Source organism: Zootoca vivipara, chromosome 16 (genome assembly GCF_965207765.1).
Source record: "Zootoca vivipara chromosome 16, rZooViv2.hap1.1, whole genome shotgun sequence".
NCBI classification, from domain to species: domain Eukaryota; kingdom Metazoa; phylum Chordata; class Lepidosauria; order Squamata; family Lacertidae; genus Zootoca; species Zootoca vivipara.
Window position 1 is genome coordinate 41,586,970 of NC_142599.1, and position 24,164 is coordinate 41,611,133.

At 47.0% G+C, this 24,164-nt stretch overlaps 1 protein-coding gene across 4 annotated transcripts; it reads left to right on the forward strand.

Moving 5' to 3' along the window:
- Window positions 1–5,693: 5,693 nt before the first annotated feature.
- On the forward strand, window positions 5,694–22,982 carry LOC118076073 (T-lymphocyte surface antigen Ly-9). Of its 4 annotated transcripts, none has more exons than XM_088659628.1 (4): window positions 5,694–5,818; window positions 12,888–13,220; window positions 16,371–16,637; window positions 20,886–22,982. In XM_088659628.1, the coding sequence occupies exons 1-4, from the start codon at window positions 5,749–5,751 to the stop codon at window positions 20,969–20,971; spliced, it is 756 nt and encodes a 251-aa protein (XP_088515754.1). In that variant the 5' UTR covers window positions 5,694–5,748; the 3' UTR covers window positions 20,972–22,982. The 4 variants fall into 4 exon arrangements, with proteins under 4 accessions (XP_088515754.1, XP_088515752.1, XP_088515753.1 ...); XM_088659626.1 differs by lacking the exon at window positions 20,886–22,982 and adding an exon at window positions 18,184–19,014 and having other exon boundaries at window positions 5,736–5,818; XM_088659627.1 differs by lacking the exons at window positions 5,694–5,818; window positions 20,886–22,982 and adding exons at window positions 8,506–8,671; window positions 18,184–19,014.
- The last annotated feature ends 1,182 nt before the right edge of the window (window positions 22,983–24,164 follow it).

Below are 24,164 nucleotides of genomic sequence, written 5' to 3' on the forward strand. Positions count from 1 at the left end.
ATTTTCGAATCTCAGGTTCCCATAAATAGGCCTGTGATTACTAGTCAATGAAAACTCTGATGTCTAGACCTGTATGATATATTTATATAACCCCCTGGACCAGTATGAGGAGCATTGACTAGGGTTCCTTCCTCCAGCGGGCGCTGCTCGCACAGGGACTTGAAAGCAGTGGTCGTTTCACCCGCGATATACCACTGAGTGAAACCCCCATCCCACTCTGCCCTCCTACAGCTCAGAGGAAGAAACAGCTTGTTCCTCCCTCTGCATCTTTAATCTGCTCGACTGAGGAGTGTGCAGCAGCCCAGTTGCCTCAGTGGAGCAGTGAAAGAAAGCCCCAGCTCACAAGCACCTGGGTGAAACTTCCGAGGCGAGAGCTGGGGCAATTTCATCCTGTGTGTTGTGGGCAGAGGCCAGTGCATCTTGTTTTTTCAACATTGCAGTAAATTGCGATGTTTTGCTGGCGATATACCAATATGTTGAAAAGCTGGTATTGCTCAGCCCTCTAAATCTCTTCATTTTTTTGACTAAAGCAACCTTTCATTCTCATTGCTCAATAATTGGTTTCCTGAGAATCTGTTTTTCTCTTCCCTTACAGGTGGCAAAATGTTAGAAATGAAGAACAGGGGAGACCACAGCAAAATCCATATAGTGGAGATGCTACATAAATATTTGGGGTGCAGAGAGCTGCTGTCAGAAGGTCCATCTCCCTTCCCATCAAATAACTCATAGAGAGAAAACATATAAGTGCTTGGAATGTGGGAAGGGCTTCAGTTACAGAGCCAACCTTGCAACCCATCAAAGAATTCATACCGGGGAGAAACCATTTCAATGCCCGGAGTGTAGAAAGAGCTTCAGCCAGAGCGCCCATCTCACTACCCATCAAAGAATTCATACAGGGGAGATGCCCTTTAGGTGCTTGGAATGTGGAAAGAAGTTTTATGCAAACACAATAATAATAATACAGCACAAACACAATAATTAATAATAATAATAATAATAATAATAATAATAATAATAATTTATTATTTATACCCTGCCCATCTGGCCGGGTTCCGGATGTGGGAAGGGCTTCAGCTGGAGGGACCGTCTCACTTCCCATCAAAAAATTCATATGGGGGGGAAAGCTATATCAGTGCTTGGAATGTGGGAAGGGCTTTGTCTTTAAGGAAAGTCTCACTTCCCATCAAATAATTCATGCTTGGAAGTTGGAAAGAGCTTTGGTCAGAGCTTCCATCTCATGTCCCATCAATGAATTCATACGGGGGGGCGGGGGGACCATATCAGTGCCTGGAATGTGGGACAAGCTTCAATTGCAAGACCCATCTCACTTCCCATCAAAGAACTCTTAGTAGGGAGAAACCATATCATTTCTGTGTACAAATTTAATATTTGGATACTTTGTATGTGATATTTCAACAATGTTTTTTCCTTTCAGCAACCCAGCAAAGAAATTGATATTGTCTCTCAAGAGTTCACACGCAATAGGCAGCAGTTCTTTATACTTCTTATCCATATTTGCAAGGTGTAAGTCTTTGGGCAAGGTGCTGGAATACCTCCTGATTGTCACATCTGGGGAGGGGGACAAGAGCAGTTTGGCAGCACTGATGAGGTTGCCATCAATGCTGAGCAATTTAGACACGGCCACTTCAAGAGCCTCCAAGTTGCTAAATGGTGGTGCACCTTGTTTACTCTTGCTGCAGAGGGTAGGACCAGAACCGCTGGCTTCAAGATACAAGAAAGGAGCCTCGATAGGTTCACTGCCCTGGGCAAAAAGGAGGATGTCCTAAGGATGCTGGGCCCAAAATGGTGAGTCCTCTCAGCTCCCCACCCCCTGCTTAAGGGCTAATTCAATTTTTCCATTTCTCTCTTCCACTCCACTCCCCACTCCCCCAATGCCGCTGGAGAAGAGGTGAGCAATCATTGGATGGTAGAGTTTAAGGGTCACCCCCACCCCTTGCAATGCTAAGGAAGAACTCGGAACAGCCGCCTCACCTGGGAGCCACAAACCCGCCTGGATTGAGGTCAGAAGTATCCTTGTTTGTGGCCTCTTTCCTGCCAGCATCCGTCTAGCGCAGCTTATTCAGAAGGTTGGTGGATCCAACATGCTAGAAAAGTCATTCCCAAGAGGAGGACAGGAAAGCCTGTCTCCTTTTCCTCCTTACAAAAAGCCCAAAGGAGTGAATCATAGAATTGTAGATTTGAAAGAGATCCCAGAGTGCCGCAGAGAGCCGCCCAGAGTGGCTGGGGGAACCCGGCCAGATGGGCGGGGTATAAATAATAAATTATTATTATTATTATTATTATTATTATTATTATTATTATTATTATCCCGAAGCTCATCTTGTCCAACCCACTGCAAGGCAGGAAACAAGGAGAAGAGAATTCTATTGCCAGCCGATTGCCAAGTGGGACCAGCAACACAACCTGCAGTGCGGACGGCTCCTCTTCCAGGTTCCTACTGGCCAGGCTGATTTTCCATAATGCTCCGTCCCACTCCCCAGGCTTCACGTGTTCTCTCTTTCCCCCACTCCCAGGAAGTCAATACAGATTCTGTGTCCATTGAGTATTCTCCATTCTCATTGAGCTGTTTTGAAGTTCTTCCTCACCCCCCCCCCGATATTTGTGTTATTTCTGCTTGATGGCCCCTTGTTGGGTGCCAGTTGTGCTGTTTTGGCACCAGAAGAGATCCCTCGGGGTCCCTTCCCGCTCTACAGTTCTACTCAATAACAAGTTCACTATACGTGTTTTGGGCGAGAGGCATGGAGGAAAGGAGGCCCCTTAATGTCCCCCCCCTCTCTCTTGGTCCATCAGAAGTCAAGGAAGCATGTTGCCCCGTTGGCAAAGCAGCCCCTCAAAAGCAGCAGAATGTCACGAAAGAATGAGACACTTTCTGTGGGAAATAGCAGTCAAACATAACCATGCATGAGAGCTAGTTAATGCATGAAGGGGTTAAGACCAGAAAATTCTGTTCCAAGACCCAACTAGGTCATGCCCCCCCTTTACCTCTGTGAAGGAGGAAGTGAAGCTTCTCTTCCTCCCTCCTCCCACTCTCTCTGACCAAGGAGGACGTGTCTAAGCTTTGCTCCCAAGTTTAGAGCACATGTTTAGAACTATATTCTGTATTTTCTACCCAAGAGGATTCTGCCGGCGTTCTCCTTGCAGCTGCATGGAACAACACATGTCTCGGACCTTTGAATCTGTTAGTAAAGCGCTTTAAACTTACGTAGCATCGTGTGGTCTGTCCCTGGCCAAGTGTTGTAAACAGGATAAGAAAGCTCTAATAGCCTATATTCTTAACGCTATACAGTCGTACCTCGGAAGTCGAATGGAAGTCCATTCGACGTCCAGAACATTTGGAAACTAAGTGCGGCTTCTGATGGGCTGCTGCAGGAGCTTCGACTTCCAAAAATTGTTTGGAAACCGGAACACTCACTTCCAGGTTTTGATCATGCGGGAGCCGAAACATATGAGTTCCAAGGCGTTGGGCTAAATTCTGTGAGGCTAAACTCTGCTGCTGCTGTGCACATTGAAGCTTGATTCTGTTCTTATCCACCTCCCACATGTGGGTTGCCCAGATTCATATATTTAATCTCCCTCCCACCCTTTCAAAGTCTCCAAGAGGACCTGCAGGGTCTGCCTCACCACTGGGATGGGTTTGCTGTGCTTTTAAGAGGCCTGGGGTGCATCTGGCTGTATGTTTTCCCCAAAACAGGAGCAGCCATGGCTTATTGATCACATTTAAATACCCTCCTTATCTTCTAAGGAGCTCCAGGTGGTTTACATGGTTCTCCCCATTTCATCCTCCCAACAACCCTGAGAGGTAGGCTTGGCTGAGAGATGGCAACTGGCCTCAACGGCCACCCAGTGTGCTTCATGGCTGAGTGGGGATTTGAACCCGGATCTCTCCCAGGTCCTAGTCCTTTTTTTCCCCAAGTAATTTTTATTAAGTTTTATAAAAAGAACAGAATAACATCCGTATAATTGTACATTATTAACATCCATATTTTTAAAAAAGACAACAATAAAAAAGAATAATAAAAAAGAAGAAGAAATCAGCATCTCATATCTTTTTTACTAAACATTGTCTTCTGGACTTCCCCTCTCCCCCTATTGATTTTCATTTCCCCCTCCTTCTTTAGCAATTTTTCCTCTATCATATTCAACCCCAATATCACTTAAATAAAATCATATTTCAATGTCATCCTCTTTTTCAGTTATATTCCTCTTTTGCTCCTTCTGTCCACCCCCCCCACCTCCCCGCGGCTCCCACTGCCACCAGGAGTCCCGAGGTGTAGCAGGAAGGTAAAGGTGGTCCTTTTTCCAGTGAAAAGGACCTCCCCATCCCACCCTCCAGCAATCCCTCCCCATCCCACCCCCTCCCCATCCCACCCCCCAGCAATCCCTCCCCATCCCACCCCCCAGCAATCCCTCCCTGCCACTAAGGGATCCCAGGGCGGGCAGGACAAAACAGGGAGCAGCGAGCTGACTCCACCACCCCCATATAACATTCCATTTTCCCTTGCCATTTTTTGACATTTACTATTTCTATTGATCTTACAATCTACTTCCTAACATTTATTTACCTCAGGCATCCCCAAACTGCGGCCCTCCAGATGTTTTGGCCTACAACTCCCATGATCCCTAGCTAAGAGGACCAGTGGTCAGGGATGATGGGAATTGTAGTCCAAAACATCTGGAGGGCTGAAGTTTGGGGATGCCTGATTTACCTAATACTAATCTTACTATTCATTTATGAAAAAAAGAAAACATAATTATCATATTTCCTTCCCTAGCCTAAAATTGCTTCCAAGAATTCCATAAATTTAAAACACATCTTTCATTTTCCAATTAATATTACCACTTATTTTTCATCTACACATCCTCTTCCTCCCCCTGTAATCGACCTTCCCTTCCGTTTCAGCAAGTTTCTAAAATAAAACAATCCAGTTTCAAACCATACTTATCCAATCTTAAAGAGAAAAAAAGTCCACCTTTCTCTCCTCACCCCACTCCCAGTCTCTCAGGTTTTTTACACCTTAGAACCCTCTCACCCCCCCTGCTGTCCCCTTTGCTTCTTCAAATCATCTCTGCCTTGACATCTACTGTTGATTAGATTGCCTCCTCTTTGTATTTTCTGCTCTTTAGTTTGATTCTGTTCCTCAGTAAAATTCCATTCTCTCTCCTCTGTGAGATCAGTCCTCCAGGACCAATCCTGGTAATAATATAGCTCTTTCACTTCATAACAGTTTATCTCCTTGTCTTTGGGTCCAAAAATTTTTATTTCCATATTTTTAGAATTTCTTTCACTTTCCACATTTTCCTGCGCTATGTCCTTTTTCATACTTTCACTCTCTGAATTAAGATTGTCCATTCCAGTTTTTAGTTCCCACAGGATTTTTAACACAGAACTTTTGAAGGCTGGTGTGTATCTGTCTGTTGACATTCTTGCTTCTTTCAAGGACGCAGCTAGTCTGAGAAACCAGAGCTGGTGAGAGCTTGTATCCTCTAAACATCAAAATTGTATCCAAACTGGTTGCACTGTATCATTAGCCTTCTTTTAACCTTAATAAAATCGTCTGTAAATTCCACTGAAGAGCTGTTACAGTTTTTACACAAATTAGCTGTCTTTCTTGTCAAAGTTATTACAGCTCTCCATTCCTTCAAAACAATTCAACCCTCTGAAAAGTACACACAATCCATTCATATGCACTCACTGAGCCGTCTCTCCCAGGTCCTAGTCCAAGACTCATGACGCCACACTGGTTCTGCATAGTGATGCTGTCAGCCACCAACTTGGATGGTTTCCAGAGAGGATCTGGTAAGTTGGTGAATAGGGGGGAAGCGATGTTCAAACAGAGTCTACAAGCTGACCTTTGGGCTCCAGCATTTGACCAGATACATTTTTTGGAAGCATTCATTGATTGCTTTTGATTTTTTTTCCAGGTCTCCACCTGCCCCTCACTTTGCAGAATATCTCTCCAGACAAAGAGCTCTGGAGAACACTGAAGCTTGTTGCCATTTTGCAACCTTTTGCTTAGTCTTAAATTAATAGACCTACTCTCAGATTCTGCTTGCAGGCTTTGCATTGGAGGGATCTGGTTGGGGACTGTGAGAACAGGAGAGCCATTGGCCTGATCCAGCCACCGGGCTCTTCGCACATTCTTAGTGCCAAGCTGCATTCCGGAGAGTTTCTTTTTTTCTCTAGCTGAGGATTCCTTGTCATGCCTCATTCCCCGAGGAAGAGTCATCTTCAGAGGTCATCAGATTTTTTATTTTTGCAAACAAGCCTCTAACCTTTTCTCAGCACTTTCTATGCAAAGGTCTGGGTTTTCCACTTCCCTCTCCAAGGGTGCCTTCCTCAAGAAAATGCTGAATCAGAACAAATGGCAGTCCTCAGGAAGCACAATGGCCTTCGCAGAGTCTTCCTCAAGGCGCCTGGGTGGCCGCAGTGAGAACTAGGTGGTCTATTGGCCTGATCCATTATGTTTTTATGGAACCTTCAGGTCTAGAGGCAGTCTATCTTGATTCCTATGTTCTATGGGGCATTTGGCCACTGTGAGGACAGGAGGCTGGTCTAGATGGCCCCCCTTTGGCCTGGTGCAGCAACAGCTGGGCTCTCCTTATGTTCTTAGAAAAATCATCACAAGCCACTTACGGTATTTTAAAAACCCAATAGAGCACCCAAAGAGCAGCAATCTCATCTGTTTCTCCTGTATCAGCCGAGCAAAGGCATGATGTCAGTTCCAGGGAACTCTCTATAAATTGCTGCTCATTGCTGATCCTGAAAGTGATTCTGGCCCTCATGATAACATTTGCTACCCACGTCCAGTTCCTCTCTGACTCCTTTTCCTGCTGACCCTAAAAAACCCTTTAAAAAGCCCTGATTCTGGATCCCGTGATTCTCCCCTCTTGCAGTTCCTTTTTTTCTGCTGATTAGGGTGAAAGGGGGGAATTGAAAGATTTGGGCTTCCTTGAGCCTGTGTCTCAAGCCAGGGCTGGAGAAGCAAAGGGGCCAGGCAGGGGTCAATGCAGATGCAGCAGAGGGGCAAGGCTGGGGAGGAGCAAATCTCCTGCCTTCTGGAGGTCCCTGGTTCAATCTTGGGGGGGTCTCCAGGCAGGGCTGGGAATGGGTCTAAAAACTTGGACAACTGCTGCCCGTCCATGTAGACAGCAGCCCTCAGCTGGGTGGACCAATTGTGTGACTGAGTGGAAGGAAGCTTAGCTGGGTTCCTGTTGAAATACGGATACAGTACTTCAAAGGGATTCTATAGATTTTTGTTGTTGTTTAACATATTTTTATTAAAGATTTATTGGTTTACAAAAGTATGTGCCATGTCTCTTTTTTCAAGCTACAGTTTCTACAGATCAGTTTCATTTGTTGAGACATTAGTGTTACATTAGGAAGAAAAGGGGGCAAAGAGGTGGAGGGGGTCGGGGTGTGTGGCAATGTTTCTATTTTACTTAATGTATGGGGGGGTTGTGTCAGCGTCGCTTATGCTGGTTCTCTTTGCTATTCGCTTGTGTTCCTTTGGTGGTGAGAGAGGTTGGGGTTGGCCTAGGGCAGGCATAGGCAAACTCGGCCCTCCAGATGTTTTGGGACTACAACTCCCATCATCCCTGACCACTGGTCCTGTCAGCTACAGATGATGGAAGTTGTAGTCCCAAAACATCTGGAGGCCCGAGTTTGCCTATGCCTGCCCTAGGGTGTGGTTGCTTGTTTGGGATTGGCTGTGGTGAATTTTGTTTTCATGTGTGAGTTGGGTGGGTGTTTTGGATCACGCAAGCCATATTGATTTGTATGGTATTGGTTGATTCTTGTCATTGTCTTGTTGGGCTGTGTATGTGATAAAGGCGTGAAGGCGTCCTCCATTTGTCCCTGTGTCAGTTTCAGTTTGTTGATTAGTTTTTTCTAATAAGGCTGTTTCCCATACTATTTGGTACCATTGGTCCATGCTTACGCCTGATAGGTCTCTCCAGTGTGATTCTATAGATATTTGAACCAGCTCATTATAGACTTTATTCCAGGGCACCAGACTCAAGTGAAATTGACTCAGCAGTTATATGTCATAAACAGAAGCATAATGTTGCATGGCACCCCAATCTCGGAGCAAAGTGAGATTTCAAGCGCTTAGCCAGAGTTTGGTTTCCTTGGAATGAAGCACCGCAGATATTGTGGCGTCTTTGTGATAGATGGTCTGTTTACACATATACAGTATGAAATCTGCCCTTATGATGGAGGGGCTCACAGCATTAATCCCCCAAGACGGCCTTGCTTCTCCCACCGTCCTGGTGGATCCAAAAGCTTGCACACCTAATCCTCCATCAAGCAGAAATGGCAAGGACGTTCCTCTTGTGCCTTGAGGGTTTGTGTGTGTGTTTCCTAAACCCAGAGGGAGGTCTCTGGCTACTGTGTGCATGGGGCCTAGTCACATGACCCCAGGGTCCACCCTGGGTGTCATCCGATGGCCAAGCCTACAAGATGGGCGGGCAGAAGGAAGTCTCTCCCCATCCTTGGTTTGGCCAAATTGCAAGAAAAGGGAAGGAGAAGCGGGTGTCCCTCTGAGCTGCCCAGGCTCCTCACATTTTCCTTTGGGCTGATCTCTCCACCTTGACATGGATCCAGCTGTTGCCTTCCTCCTCCTCCTCCTCCTCTTCACCTTCCAAGCTACAAGTGAGTAAAATCCAGGTGACTCTCAGTTAAACTCCCTCTGTGTGTGTGTGCCATAATGCAATGCCCTTGCCTTTTCTTGCCTGAACCCTTTTGTGTGCGGAGGAATAGGGCTCCCTGCTTACTCCACATTTATCCTGAGTTGCTCACACAATATCCAGTCTTTATTGAGGAAATATTCCAGGTTGTTTTGAGAGAGATTATTTGACAATGAGCTTCAGGCAGATTTGCTCACAGGGTGTTTAACCATCTTCCCAATAGGCATTTGTTCATTCCACAACCGGGAAAAAGGTAATTTCCTTTTAAAGGTGTATTTGTTGGGTGAGGGTAAACTATGATATTCCATTTATACCTCACCTTTTCTCCAAAGAGCTCAAGGTGCCAAACAAAACAAAAAAACCAACCCCTTCTGACAAGCAGTTAACAAAAAGGATGAAATCATGGCTGGTTAATTGCAACCACAGAATTATGGGCAGGACATTTTCTCAGAAGTGTTGAAAACAAATGTCTGGTAATTATGGGGTGCTGAAGGGCGCAATGAGTTGTTGGCTTTTGGTTTTGATTTTTAAGCGCACGTTCCATAGAATCATAGAACTGTAGAGATGGATGAGACCCAATTGGCCACCCAGTCCAACCCCCTGCAATGCAAAAATCACAGAAATCCTGCCCAGAGGTGGAATTAGGTGGGCTTGTGAGTCCAGAAGGTGCTGGGGCCCTTTTGTCACTGTGAATCACCCTGCTATGCAAACAGCCCCGGCCCCAGAGAGTTGTTGTAGCAGCAGACTAGAACGGGAAGATTTTGGGGGTGGGAGGAGAACCAGGGTTGCTGGTTCCCCAGGGTCTTATCTCCCGCCTTTGCCTGTAGCTTGACGGAAAAGCTGCAATTTGAGGTTCTGGCCTTATGATGCTCATGCCCACTGCATTATCGGGATGTATAACTCCTGGGGAAACTGTGGCTTTGTTACCTGCAGAGTATCAACAGGTTACATTACTCCCAGTGCTGGAGGCAGTCAATGCCTCTGAATGATGCAGGAAGTGCTGCCTTTGTGCTCAATGAGGCTCTCCTTGCTGGCTTCCCCTTTGGGCATTTACTTGGCCACCGTGAGGATAGGAGGCTGGGCTGGGTGAGCCCCCATCAGCCTGATCCAGCAGCTGGGGTCTTACAACATTCTTATGGAAACTCCAAGTTCAGAGGCAGTCTATCTCAATTCCTAGGTTCTGAGTGGCATTTGGCCACTGCGAAGCAAGGAGGCTGCACTGGCTGGGACCCTTCCTCTGTCCTGGTGGAACCTCTAGGTCCAGAGGCTGTCTATCAAGATTTCTAGGTCTTAAGGCCTTTTGCATGGCCACCATAAGAACAGGATGCTGACTTTGATTGGCCCCCTTGGGCCTGATCCAGCTTCTGGGTTCTTCTTGGTGGATTCAACCTGGATTCTGAGGAGATGTTCCTAATGGTTGCTTTAGGAGTAAGAGGAACTGATCCGGAAAGATTTGGCAATGGGGTTTGGGTGTGTGCCTGTAAAACAAGCAAGGTCATCCCCATTAATTGCTCAAGAAGTATTGTGTCAGCCAGTGGCATTTCGAGAGAAGCATAACTTTTCTTCTTCAATTTTTTTATTATTTTTTTTAAAAAATCTATTAAGAACAAAACACAACAAATAACAAAACCCAATAAACAATAACAACAACAAAAAGAAAATACAAAATTTCATAGACTTAACATCTTAACATACTTATACTTAATTCTAAACTAAGCATTTTCTATCATATTTTCATATTTTCCTTTATCTCAAATCCACTTCCTAAGCTACAGCATTACTTGTATTTCAAGATCCATTTCTCACTAATTAATTACAGTACTATATTTCTTCAAATAAACTTTAGAACTATTCCAATCTTCTTCCACCGATTTTTCTCCCTGGTCACGAAGCCTCCTGGTCAGATCAGCTAGTGTTCCATGTATTCCAGCATTTTCATCTGCCACTCTTCCACCATTGGTATTTCTTACGTCTTCCAATTCTTTGCTATCAAAATTCTCGCTGCTGTTGTGGCATATAAAAAGAATGTGACATCTTTTTTTGGTATTTCTTTCCCGACTATTCCCAATAAAAAGGCCTCTGGTTTCTTTATAAAAGTGTTTCTAAACACTTTCTTCAATTAATTATAAATCTTTTCCCAGAAGTCTTTTATTTTGGGGCAAGTCCATCACATGTGGTAAAATGTTCCTTCCACTGCTTTACATTTCCAGCACTTATTGTCAAGCAGAGAGAGAACACCCTGTTGCAACAGTCAATAAAGATCAAGCTTATTAGCTGTTTTGCGTCTCAATATTCTCTGTTGGCATCTGTTATTTTCTCCTACCAATATAATAATAATAATAATAATAATAATAATAATAATAATAATAATAATAATAATTTTTTATTTATACCCCGCCCATCTGGCCGGGTCCCCACCACCACTCTGGGCAGCTTCCAACACACATTAAAATACATTAAAATATCACAGATTAAAAACTTCCCCAAACAGGGCTGCCTTTAGGTATTTTCTAAATGTCAGGTAGTTGTTTATCTCTCCGACCTCTGATGGGATGGCGTTCCACAGGGCGGGTGCCACTACCAATGGAGAACCTAAAAAGGACTCTTGTGTACCCCATAAGGGAATAAGGGCAGATTTTGTTTATTGCAAAGCCGTTGATGCTATCCTCCATTCATGAGAGTCCTGCCTATGTGCAGGATGGCAGGTTAGGATTATTTTATACAAGCAGCAGATGCGTCAAGTGTCCTGATTTTCCAAGGGCAGTCCCAGAATTACGAAAGCCACCCCGCCTTCTGATTTGATCCCGCCCTTTTTTTGGCCGCTGCCGCCAGGCTGCTGGAGAGAGGCTGCCCTCGCCCAAATCCAGCTCCACATGACGTGCAAGGAAATGGACAGGCGGGAAGAAAGGGAAAGTGGGGAGAGGGGAGGGGGACAAAAAACAGGGGCCAAGGTGGGTCATGGGGGGGGAGTGAGAAAAGTCCCTATTTTCATCTGAGGAATGTTGGAGGGCATGAAGCAGGCCGGCCCTGTCCTTAGAATGCACAATCCAATCTGATATTCTGTGTGGTTTCTGGTTTGTACTGTTTATACATTTCCTGATGGGTACAATTAATGGACACACCCACAAGGGATAGTTGAGGGAGTTGGGGATGCTTAGCCTGCAGACAGGGCCATCTTAGGCCTGTCTGGTGCTGTGGTGCAAAGCTCCCTTGAGCACACACACACACAGTTTCCCAGAGTTTTTTAGGGAGGATGGCGCTGCCAGTGAGGCTGAAGGAGGCGGGCAGCGGCTGGAGGGCGGCTCCTTTGGCGGGGAAGAGGCGGAGGCTGGACGTGGCGCCTCCCGGCTCAGCTGGCCGCTTCGTGCCGCAGTGGCCACAGCAGACGGAGGCTCTGGGCGCAGCACTGCTTCAGCGTGGCATGGCGGGTGAGGGCGGTGAGCTGATGCCAGAAGGCGGCACGTCCAGCCTCTGCCTCTTCCCTGGCGCCCTCCAGAACTTGGCACCCTGGCGCCCCACACCACTAGCCTCTATGGGTAAGACGCCCCTGCCTGCAGGAGAGCAGACTGAGACGAGATAGGATAGCCATCTTCAAATATCTCAAGGGCTGCCCCATGGAAATTGAAGCAGGCTTGTTCTCTCCAGAAGGCAGGACCCAAACCAAGAGATTCAAATAGCAAGGCAGGAGATTCCGATTAAACATTAGGAAGAAAATTCTGACGACAGGAGCTGTTCAACAGTGGAACGGATTCCCTCATGGGTGGTGGGCTCTCCTTCCTTGGAGGTTTCTAAGCAGAGGGTGGACGGCTGTCTGTCATCACATGGATGCTTTAGTTGTGATTCCTGCATTGCTGGGATTTGGACCAGAAGACCCGCATAGTCCCTTCCAACTCTATGATTCAACCATTCTATGAAAGGGGTGTGAGGAGATGGGGGGCTTGACTGTGCCCCCTAGGTTTTCCCCCAACTCCTCCCCATTTTGAATTGGCTTATCAGCTCATGTGCCTCCTCCCTCAGTTGCTTTGCATGTCTATCTAATGTCCAACCCTCACTGCCCCCCCCCAAAAAAACCCAGGTTGCTGAAACACTGGTCATTGTCTCTACCTGTTTCCTATTGATGGTGCATGAATCTCATCCTCTCCCAATTCACTTTCTTCTGTCTTCTCTCTCTTCCCTCCCAGGTGCAGACAGTCCTACAGCGACCCACGCTGAATTAGACCCCAAAGGTGTGGGGCACTCGGTCAATCTTCCTGTTGTGGTTCCAAAAGGGACCACTTTCTCGGGTCTCAAATTGAGGTCCCTCGGCCCGCCCAGCAAGGCCGTTGCTATGTGGGAGCAAGGGAAGCCCCTCACGGTCCTCGACCCCAGATATTCCGAAAGGGTGTCCTTCCTGGAGGAGGAGCCTGCCTTCCAAATCCAAAACCTCACCTTGGAAGACGGAGGAAGCTATGAGGTTTCGATGTTCACCCCGGAGGGCTCCACCATGCTGAATCGCTACACGCTCTTCGTCTTCCGTAAGTAACTTCTAAGAACTGCCAATTCAAGTGTCTCCCATGCACATTTAAAGCACCCGCCCCCAAGAATCCTGGGAATCACAGTTGCAGTTCCTAGTACATTTAATGAACTACAGTTCCCAGGATTCTTGGGGCAGGAAGTTATGCACTTTGAATGAGCTAGAAATATTTATTTATTTCATTATTTCATATGTACACCACTTGATTATTAAAAAATGACAAGAAAATCAAGAAAAAAACCCACAGCAATACTTTAAAACATACAAGAGTTAAAATACTATAGCAGATAGGTTCATAAATGTATGGTAGGTATGAGGGGCAAGGGATATCGCGAAGCCCCTCCCCTCCTGAGTTCCAGCCCAGCCCCGAGCGAGGCTGAAAGGAGGGAAAGCTCCAGCTCAAGTGGGGAAACAGGAAGTGGTGTCCAAGGCTCTGGCAGGGTAGAAGAGCCATCGTCCCAGGTGGGACAGGAAGGAGGAAGGAAGGGGGGCAGACCAGTCCCCCCAACTCCGGAACTTCGCAGAAAGCGTCGGGGGAAGAGGATGGGTCTCCCCAAGTTGTTATGCTGGCGCAAGACGCGCCAAAAGCCACTTGGAGGTTCTGATTCAAGCTGAACAGATGTGTCTTTGTAAATAGCACTGCCATTAGCACTGTAAATACTCAGCACCAATAAAAGATAAAATGCAGAGCTGTGTAGAGTCGTTACTCTGAAGTAGCCTTCTCCGGCCACCGTGACAGCAGGGCTGTGGCCTTAGTTCAGGGCAGGGAATTTGAACTTAATTAGCCAAAGGGCACAGGCTATCAGCTCAAAGAAGGGTCATCTAGTCCAACCCCCTGCAATGCTGGAATCTCAGCAAGAGAATCCCTGACAGGTGGAGGGGGATGTCCTACAGTATTTTCCTGGGTGCATTTAATCGTGAAAGCCAAGTACAAGCTGGTCATTTCACCAACTGATTGTGTTTAGTCTGTTCTTGAGCAAAAGACCAAGAAACACCCCCCCCCAAAAAAAAAACTTGCCTTGTGTGGACCAAATTGTCTTCCAATTTGGTGTCAGTGCTATGTCCTACATAAGAACAGCCTCCTGGAGATGCCTGTGGGGAAACCTGCACGCAGGATTCGAACACAAGAGCCCTCTCCCCTCCTGTGGTTTCCAGCCCCTAGCATTCAGAAGCATGGCTGCCTCCGACTGTGGCCAGTAGTCCTCCACAGCCCTCTCCTCCTCCATGAATTTGTCCAATTCCTCTTTGAAATCCATCCAAGAGGTGACCATCACCATCTCTGGCGGCAGGGAGTTTTATAGTTTAGCTATGCGATGCATGAAGGAGAATTTTATTTTATCTGTCCTGAATCTTTCAACATTCAGCGTCACTGGATTTCGGGGCAGAGGTGGATTTAGGCGAGCAAGACCAATTTGGTCGCACTGGGCGCAGAGCCCCGGGGAGAGGGCAGAGGGGGGAGCGCCAAATGTCGGTGTTGCCCAGGGCACCGGTGAAATTTGAGAGCACAAGGTCTGCCACTGGTCCAGGAGTTCTGGTGTTAGGAGAGAGGAAGGAAGAAAAATTATCTCTCCACTTTCTCTGTGTCAGGAGCCATTTTATAAACTTCCATCATGATGTCACCTTTTCTCTAAAGTCCGAAATGTTGCAACGTTCCCTCGCAGGGCAGGCTCTCCATCGGGTGGCTGTCTGGCAAGGATGCTTTAGCAGTGATCGCTGCATTGCAGGAAGTTAGACTACATGACCCTTGGAAACTCTACAATTCTGTGACTAATCAAAGCCGTGTCTGGCAGCTTCTAAGTTCAGGAGTTTTCCAATAAATTGTCAGTTCCTCAACCGAGAAGTTGCAGCGTCAACTCAAGAAGGGAAGAATGTTGGGTGGCTGCTTTTAGTTTTAGTTTTTAATGTTGCAACACAGTTAAAATTATCCTTCTTCAGCAGATCTTATTTGCTAGATGCAACCGTCAAACTTTGAAGCAAAGGGAGGGTGGGACCCGGTTGCTTGCTTTGTAAGAACATATGTAACCCTGGCAAAGAAAGAGTTAAAAATGTCCTCGGAGTCAGGCTGCAGTTCAGTGGTAGAGCAGGCACTTCACATGCAGAAGGTTCCAGGTTCCCTCCTCTATGGCATCTTGGGGAAAAGACTCCTGCCTGAAATTTTGGAAAGTGGCTAGTGGCCACTCTCAGCGAGCTGTCTTCACCCTATCCAGACCCAGGACTTGTGGGAATGTTGTGGATAATAGGAGAGGATATATTGATTATATATTATCCTTCCTCACTCACGCTAGTGAGTCAGTAGCAGAGTACATTCCCCACTATATAGCAGGGAGCTAGTTGGTAGATTCATTTGAATCTCTTGAGTTTAGCAATCCAGTCTGGCTTGTCCAGATTGGGTTGTTCCTGGCAAATTCACCTTCTATTCTCTCTTAAAAAGAATAAAGACACAACAGTCTTCCCTTAAAAGTAACAATGTTTACTTACATTCAGTATGATCCTACTTACAGATACAGAGAAAGGTGTGGATTCATCCTCTTGTTAGGAATGAGCCCATGTGCTGCTGGCTGAGAGCCAGCAGACAGCAAAAGCATCCAGAGAAGGAGAAGGCTCTCAAGAGAGAGTAGAGGGCTGTGTGACCGGTCCTTTTATGGGGTGTCCCAGAGTCACGCCCATCTACCTGTTCACACGCAAGGGGAGGATGCTCCAGACCAGGTGTCACAGGAAGTTATACTGGCTAGAGTAACATCCCCCTGCGTGTCCACTCTGGGCAAACAGGAAATGTTGAACTTGACTGCTACAGTGATGTTACCCCCGCAGGACCCCCTTTTCAGCTAACATGCACCTGGGGACCCATTTCCTTAAGCCTTTTACCAGACCTTGGCAGGGCCCACCTTGGATCAGGCTGAGACCTGTCTCTGAGTCCTCCTGACCCACCTGTTGAAGGAAGGAGAGTCTGCCATCTTCCCATGGAGTCCATTCCATGGTCGAGCAGCTCTTGGCACCAGAAACTTCCCAATGTTTACTCTGGATCTCCTTTCTTGCGATTTGAATCCGTTGGTTTAGGCCCTCTGGAGCAGCAGGTCGCAAGCTGGCTCCACCTTCCGAGACTGGAAGATGGCTGTGATTTCTTCACCCTTGCCCCCCCCTCCCATTTCAGACATCAACATCACGGGAGAAAGGCTGGCCAACAGTTCCTGCAACCTCAATTTGCTGTGTGAGGCCGGAGCTGGAGCCAAAGCTCGGGTGGCCTACTCCTGGAAGAATACAAAAACGGGGGACACGGCTTCTGACAACGCCCGGCTGCACCTCACCTTGAGCGCCAAGAGCAAAGATGACTCTTACACCTGCTCTGCGCAGGCCTTGGGGACCCTGAAAGCTTGGGAAGTCTTCCCCTATGCATCGTGCCCAACATCTGCCGCTGCAGGTGAGTAATATTTCGATTTATTGCCATCAGGTCCTACCACTCAATATTGCAGTGGTTCAAAAGACCAAAGACCGACACCCTGATAGAAAGGACAGGAGGTCACCTCTGAAAGGGAGTTTCAGAGTTGGGGAAGGTTCAGAAAAGGGCAAGCAGAAAGGTCAACGGGATGGAGCATCTCCCCTGTTAGCAATGGTCGCAGCGTTTGGGGCTTTTTAGATTAGAGGGAAGGGGAGGTGAATAAAACGAGGCATAGACTTGAGAAAGTGGGCAGAGAAAAGCTTTTATCCCTCTCTCATAGTTTATGGGCACCTGATGAAGCTGGATGTTAGAATATTTGTTGTTTAGTTGCTTAGTCATGTCCGACTCTTCGTGACCCCTTGGACCAGAGCACGCCAAGCACTCCTGTCTTGCACTGCCTCCTGCAGTTTGGTCAGACTCATGTTGGTGGCTTCAAGAACACTGTCCAACCATTTCATCCTCTGTCGTCCCCTTCTCCTTGTGCCCTCCATCTTTCCCAACATCAGGGTCTTTTCCAGGGAGTCTTCTCTTCTCATGAGGTGGCCAAAGTATTGGAGCCTCAGCTTCACGATCTGTCCTTCCAGTGAGCACTCAGGGCTGATTTCCTTCAGAATGGATAGGTTTGATCTTCTTGCAGTCCATGGGACTCTCAAGAGTCTCCTCCAGCACCAGAATTCAAAAGCAATCAGCCTTCTTTATGGTCCAGCTCTCACTTCCATACATCACTATTGGGAAAACCATAGCTTTAACTATAGTGACCTTTGTCGGCAAGGTGATGTCTCTGCTTTTTAAGATGCTGTCTAGGTTTGTCATTGCTTTTCTCCCAAGAAGCAGGCGTCTTTTAATTTCATGACTACTGTCACCATCTGCAGTGATCATGAAACCCAAGAAAGTAAAATCTCTCACTGCCTCCATTTCTTCCCCTTCTATTTGCCAGGAGGTGACGGGACCAGTGGCCATGATCTTAGTTTTTTTGATGTTGAGCTTCAGACCATATTTTGCGCTCTCCTCTTTCACCCTCATTAAAAGGTTCTTTAATTCCTCCTCACTTTCAGCCATCAAGGTTGTGTCATCCGCATATCTGAGGTTGTTGATATTTCTTCCGGCAATCTTAATTCGGCCTTGGGATTCATCCAGTCCAGCCTTTCACATGATGAATTCTGCATATAAGTTAAATAAGCAGCAAGACAGATGAGATGATCAGGCACTCCCATTTCTTTAAGAACTTGCCATAGTTTTCTGTGGTCGACACAGTCAAAGGCTTTTGCATAGTCAATGAAGCAGAAGTAGATGTTTTCCTGGAACTCTCTAGCTTTCTCCATAATCCAGCACATGTTTGCAATTTGGTTTCTGGTTCTTCTGCCCTTTCAAAATCCATCTTGCACTTCTGGGAGTTCTTATTTATTTTTATTTATTCTTGCCATCTCATTTTTGACCACATCCAGCTTACCAAGGTTCATGGTTCTTACATTCCAGGTTCCTATGCAATATTTTTCTTTACAGCATTGGACTTTCCTTTCGCTTCCAGGCATATCCGCAACTGAGCAACCTTTCGGCTTTCACCCAGCCGCTTCATCAGCTCTGAATCTACTTGTACCTGTCCTCCGCTCTTCCTCAGTAGCATGTTGGACGCCTTCCGACCTGAGGGGCTCATCTTCCAGCGTCATAACTTTTATATGCCTGTTGTCTGTCCATGGAGTTTTCTTGGCAGGGATACTGGAATGGCTTGCCTGTTCCTTCTCCAGGTGGATCACGTTTAGTCAAAACTCTCCACTATGAGCTGTCTACCTTGGGTGGCCCTGCATGGCATAGCTCATAGCTTCTCTGAGTTATTCAAGCCCCTTCGCCACGACAAGGCATTGATCCATGAAGGAGGTTGGAAGATTTAGGACAGATAAAAGGAAGGACTTCTTCAAGCAGCACATTGTTAATGTCAGTTTGCATTTCTTAGCACAAAAAGTATTGATCTGATGTACTGATCTTTCCTATTCTATTCTAATTAATTCAAGAGGGTTCTGGAAGCTTCTCAGTGTGAAAGAAGCAAGCAGAAGGTTTTTGTTTGGTATATTCCTTCAGAGAAGCTGAGTACAGCTGGCTTAAACTGGTTCTATTATCTCTTTCTGTCAAGGTCATGCTGATTATAATAATAAGGCCAGAAGGAGCCTGGGCTTCACTTTCTGTCTCTCTTTCCTTCTGGTGTGGTGTTCTGTATATAGTGTTAAGGTTTAGTCTTATTATGTTACTGTAAGTTTAAGTTAAGTCTGCTGCAACTGGATTTCTTATGGACTGTGCCAATCCTGAATGTATTGGATTTGTGACCATTATGCTCATTTGCCTTCAGTAGCATTAAAGCTCTGCTAGATGAAATATTAATTGCCTCTGGTGTATTTTGGGGGAATCCAGCAATGTGTTTAAATTGTTTGCTAACTATACATTGGAATAGCAGTGGAACTCTCTGCCACAGGAGGCAGGTAGGCCCACCAACCTTTAAAGGAGCATTGGACAAATTAATGGAGGAGATGGCTATTGATGGAGGGGGCAGGGGAGAGGGCTGCCAGCCCCCATGAATCTGCTCTGCCTCCACCGTTGGAAGCAGTTGAATACCCAATGCTGGAAGAGTTGCTCTGGTGCTCGGATCCTGCTTGCAGGTTTCCTGCATGATGCTGGGCTAGATGGGCCATGGGCCTGATCCTGATTCTTATGTTCTCTCTCTCCCTCTGATGGGCACCCTTTGATTCCACCAGAATATTGTTGTACTACAACTTCCATCAACCCTAAGAGGTGAGGGAGGATAAATTGGGGTCGCTTTGCATTATAACTTGAAGTTGTTTAGCCCAGGAGCTGAGGTCTGGTGCAATTCAAGTTACAAATCATAGCCTGGGCTGCACCTCCATATGAGCTGATATGCAGACAGGCTAAAAAACAGAAATATCTCATCTCATCAAAATCATCATCATCATCATCATCATCATCATCATCATCATCCTATCCTGTTGGAGCATCTGGAATCCAAACTTGCCAAATTAACATTATTATTTTCCTTTTTGGAGAATAGCGCATTTGTCAGCTGGGTTGAGACTATGGCGTCATTTCTGAAGTGCGCCAGAGCAAATGTTCCCTCTTCAGAACCCTTTTAGCCGTTCCCCTGCATTATTCATTGTAATTCATTATTTGGTATTCATCCATTCTTTTTGAAGTCATTTAAGTCATTATTTGCCTAACCCCTGGAACACGGGGAGGTTGTTGGAGAGAGAAAGCAAAAAGGTAATTATATCCGCCATGCCAAGTAAGCATGTATGTGCCATCTGGGGGCTTCTGTGAGGTTTATTTTAATTTATTCATTTCATTTAGAACCAGCTCATTCCAAAAGCCATAGGTGGCCACATCTCCCTGGGAAGGTATTTACGGGTTGGGATGTGGCTACCTGGATGGAGAGCCTTTTCTCACACATCCCTGCCTGCCTCTGAGCTAAAATCTCCTGGGGGGGGGAGGGAGGTGCTTTTCCTGATTGCCATCCCTCTACCCTCTGAAGTTCAGTGGGTGGGTGGGGGGATAATACTGAGATGTTCCTTCTGGGGGTGTTGTGCTCTCCCATCCCACCCCCAATAATATATAATAATAATTTATTACTTATACCCCAGCCACTCTGGGCGGCTTCCAACAAAAGATTAAAAATACATTAAAACCTCAGTCATTAAAAGCTTCCCTAAACAGGGCTGCCTTCAGATGTCTTCTCAAAGTCTGGTAGTTGTTTATTTCCTTGACATCTGATGGGAGGGCGTTCCACAGGCCGGGAGCCACTACTGAAAAGGCCCTCTGCCTGGTTCTCTGTAACTTGGCTTCTTGCAGGGAGGGAACCGCCAGGTGGCCCTCAAAGCTCGACCCCGTTGTCCGGGCTGGACGATGGGGGTGGAGACACTCCTTCAGGTACTCTTCCTTCTGTTGTGGTTTCCCCATCTAGTCCAGCTTCCTGTTCTCACAGTGGTCAACCAGGTGCCTCAAGCAGGATCCGAGTGCAAGAACAACTCTCCCCTCCTGTGGTTCACAGCAACTGGCATTCAGAAGCATCACTGCCTCCAATTGTGGAGGCAGAGCAGAGCCATCAAGAGCCCTCTCCTCCTCCGTAAATTTGTTCCATCCTCTTTTAAAGCCATCCAGGTTGGTGGACATCCCTGCCTCCATTTAATCAGGAACATCTCCCAACTCTCCTCCCCCCCTCTTTTTTTGCAGGACTTTCCGCTGCCAGCCTGTTCTTCTACCATGTTGCCAGAGCTGTTTTGGCACCTGCCATCATCGCTGTCTTCATGCTCCTGTGAATAACCAGTGGTTCTCCAGCTGCTTCCTGAGTGAAGGGTGGAAGTCCAGCCGCCTCCTGTCTCTTTCCAATGCTACCACTTCTCGTCCGCCCCTTGCTCTGGTTCCCCTTGACAGTCAAACCTCGGTTGTCGAACGTAATCCATTCCGGAAGCCTGTTTGACTTCCGAAATGTTTGACAACCGAGGCGTACCTTCCAATGGGTCACTTCTTGCACTCAAGCAGAAGCCGCGTTGGATGTTCGGGTTCTGAAAAATGTTCGTAAACCAGAGCATTTACTTCCCAGTTTTCAGCGTTTGGGAGCCGAAATGTTCGAAAACGGAGCCGTTCAAGAACCAAGGTTTGACTGTATTAGGAAATGAGAGAGATAAAGAAAGAGAGGGGGAGAGGGAGAGAGAGAGAGAGAAGAAGAAGAGGTCTGAATTAACATTCGCTAATTATGCCCCGTGATCCAGCTGGTTCCTCCCCCCATTCCTCTGCATCCAACCAGTCCCTAGCAGGGAGGCACACCTCAGGATCTGCTGAGATTCCTGTACTGAAGGGGGTTGGACTAGATGACCGCTGGGTCCCTCCCAACTCTGCAGTTCTGTGATTCCCGCATGCTTTGGTGTTCCCAGGCAACATGTTTCTATTTCCCAGTGCTGATCCTCTGAAACCACTGCCTTCCTATGTCCCTATGTTAAATCAGCCCTTTATGGAGAACCATGAAGTTAGAACAAAGGCTGTAACTCAGCAGTAAAACAGGCTGAAGGCCCCATGTTCAACCCCCAACAGCATCTCCAGCCAGGGCTGGTCTGAAACCCCAGAGAGCCATTGCTGGTGCCCTCAAACTGGTGCTAAACTGCAGGTTGCTGGGATCCTTCCTTGAGGTTCAATCCAATAGGGGGCAGGGGGCAAGGGTTGGCAGGCCTGGGGATCCTCCAAGGACCCACATCCCCGCAGTTGGCATGGGGAGAAACAATCAATCCATTCCACTCTTCTCAGTGTCTTCAGTCTTAAATTAGTTCTCTGCTTTCCTTGCAGCAATTTGCCATTTTATTTTATTTCTTTAAAATCCTCATGGAAATTGCCTTGCCTTTTAATGTGAATTCCTCCTAATGGAGGCTGTATTAAACTAAAATACCTGGGTTGGGGGTTCCCCCAACCTCCCCCAGGCATTCTTGCATGTTATTTCCCTGCTACAATATGTTAATGTGAAAGAACCATTTCCCTTAATAGATGCTTCTTCTGTGGGTGTTTTTTGTTTTTTGGAGGGGGGGGGGTGGTAAAATATTCTTCAGTTGGAGAACTGCATTGCAAAATTCAGATCAGTTTGGGTTTCAAAAGATGGGTGTATTTTGGTTCTTGTACAATTTCAGAAAGTGCTAATTTCACCAATTTGACTTTTTCTTGCTGCTTCTCTGTCCAGCAAGCAAGTGGGAGCAGCAGGAATAAGGAAAACAAGGATGAGGCGAAAAGAGGACCAAAGGGGGGGGGGGGTAGGATCACCCAACGCCCTGCAAAACCCTGGATCTGGCCCTGTTCAACCCATTTGGTAGTTTCCTGGCAGGTCACCATCTTTGCATGCAGAAGGTTCCAGGTTTGATCTCCGATGACATCTCAAACCTCAGAGAGTCACTGCTGGCCAGTGCAGTCCAGACTTCCCCAACGTGGTGCCCTCAGGATGCTCCTCGACTCCGCAGATCCCATCAGCCCCCAGCCAGCATAGCTAACAGCAGAGGGCGATGGGGATGGTATCCAGAAACATCTGGATGGAAAAAGAATCTGGAATTCTTTCGTTGCAACTCCTGCGTCACAGGGGGTTGGGCTAGAAGACCCTTGGGGGTCCCTTCCAGCTCTACGATTCTGAGATGTGGCGAGGGAACTTGAGAGGCCCCTCTTGGGTTTCCCTAAGGGGTTTCATCCACAACCCTGGCAGTATTGTGTCATTGTCGGTTAATAACTCTGGGTTGAATAAAGAACTCTAACCTGTCCAGCAGATGGCAGCAATAAACTGTGTTGGGTTCTACAAGAGCTTTTTCTCCCCTCTTATGTGATTTCTTTCAATGGCAGGGCATATCCCACAGGGGAAAGGAGTTTGTGAGTGTGTCTGGGGGGGAGAAAGGGATCATTATGACCCAGCCTAATGAGGAACAGTTGAGGGAGTTGGGGATGTTTAGCCTGGAGAAGAAAGACTGAGAGGTGACATGAGAACCTTCTTCAAATACCTAAAGGGCTGTCACAGGGAAGACGGAGCAAGCTTGTTTTCTGCAGCTCCACAGCGGGAGACCTGAAGCGATGGATAAAAAGTGACAAGGACGGAGATTCTGACTCAACATGAGGGAGAACTTTCTGACGGTAAGCGCCGTCTCCTACTTTGGGAGTTTTTTAATGCAGGTGGGATGGCCATCTGCCAGGGATTCTTGCACTATGATTGTATTGCAGGGGGGTTGGACTAGATGACTCTTGGAGTTCCCTTCCAACAATTCTAGGATCAGAAAAGGGGATGTCTGCCAGGTTGAGTTTCTGCATTGCTCCGATGGCTGTGCAAGGAGGCCCCGAGTTGGGAATGCGCCCCTTTTGCACCTCAAGAGGGTTAGGAAGTTCTCCCCTGGGCTGGGTCAGATGAAGGCAGGAGCTGCTGCCTCAATGGTGTAGCGATTCAGGTTGCAAAATGTCAAGAGGGGCATCGTTTGAACTTTGGTGACCCTTGGATCATGGCCCTCCTCTGCCGCAGGTGAGGGCGACTGATTTCGTGGATCGGGTGTGGGTGTGTAGGTGTAGGGTGCTGTTTTGTGATGGCACCATTGGCACACTTCTATCAAGATGTGACAACCAGCTCGCCCAGTGCTTTTTTTCCTGGAATAAAAGGTGGGGGAAGTCGCGTGTTCTCTGCAGGTCCAGAGTGGAGGACAGGATGGATTCAAGTTGCAAGAAGGCAGATGCTGACTAACATTAGGAAGAACCTCCTGCTGCATCTCCCCTCTTTCTTTCTTTCTTTCTTTCTTCCTTTCTCTTCCTTTCTCTCTCTCTCTCTCTCTCTCTCTCTCTCTCTCTCTCTCTCTCTCTCTCTCTCTCTCTCTCTCTCTGTGATGCGCTAAGTGGTCGCTCTCATTCCATCCCCTGGATGCTGGACGCCGGTTGAGGAGTCTCCAGAAATGATACTTAGCCAAGACACTTTGGGTTCCCCCCAGGACTCTCAGTGACAGCTTTGCG

What these genes read in the sequence shown, in the direction of transcription:
- LOC118076073 (XM_088659626.1), top strand. Translation starts at nt 5,749, where the DNA reads ATGACGCCACACTGGTTCTGCATAGTGATGCTGTCAGCCACCAACTTG. An exon ending in TGGTTTCCAGAGAGGATCTG is followed by an intron (nt 5,819 to 12,887) that starts GTAAGTTGGTGA and finishes CTTCCCTCCCAG; the next exon opens with GTGCAGACAGTCCTACAGCG. An exon ending in CTACACGCTCTTCGTCTTCC is followed by an intron (nt 13,221 to 16,370) that starts GTAAGTAACTTC and finishes CTCCCATTTCAG; the next exon opens with ACATCAACATCACGGGAGAA.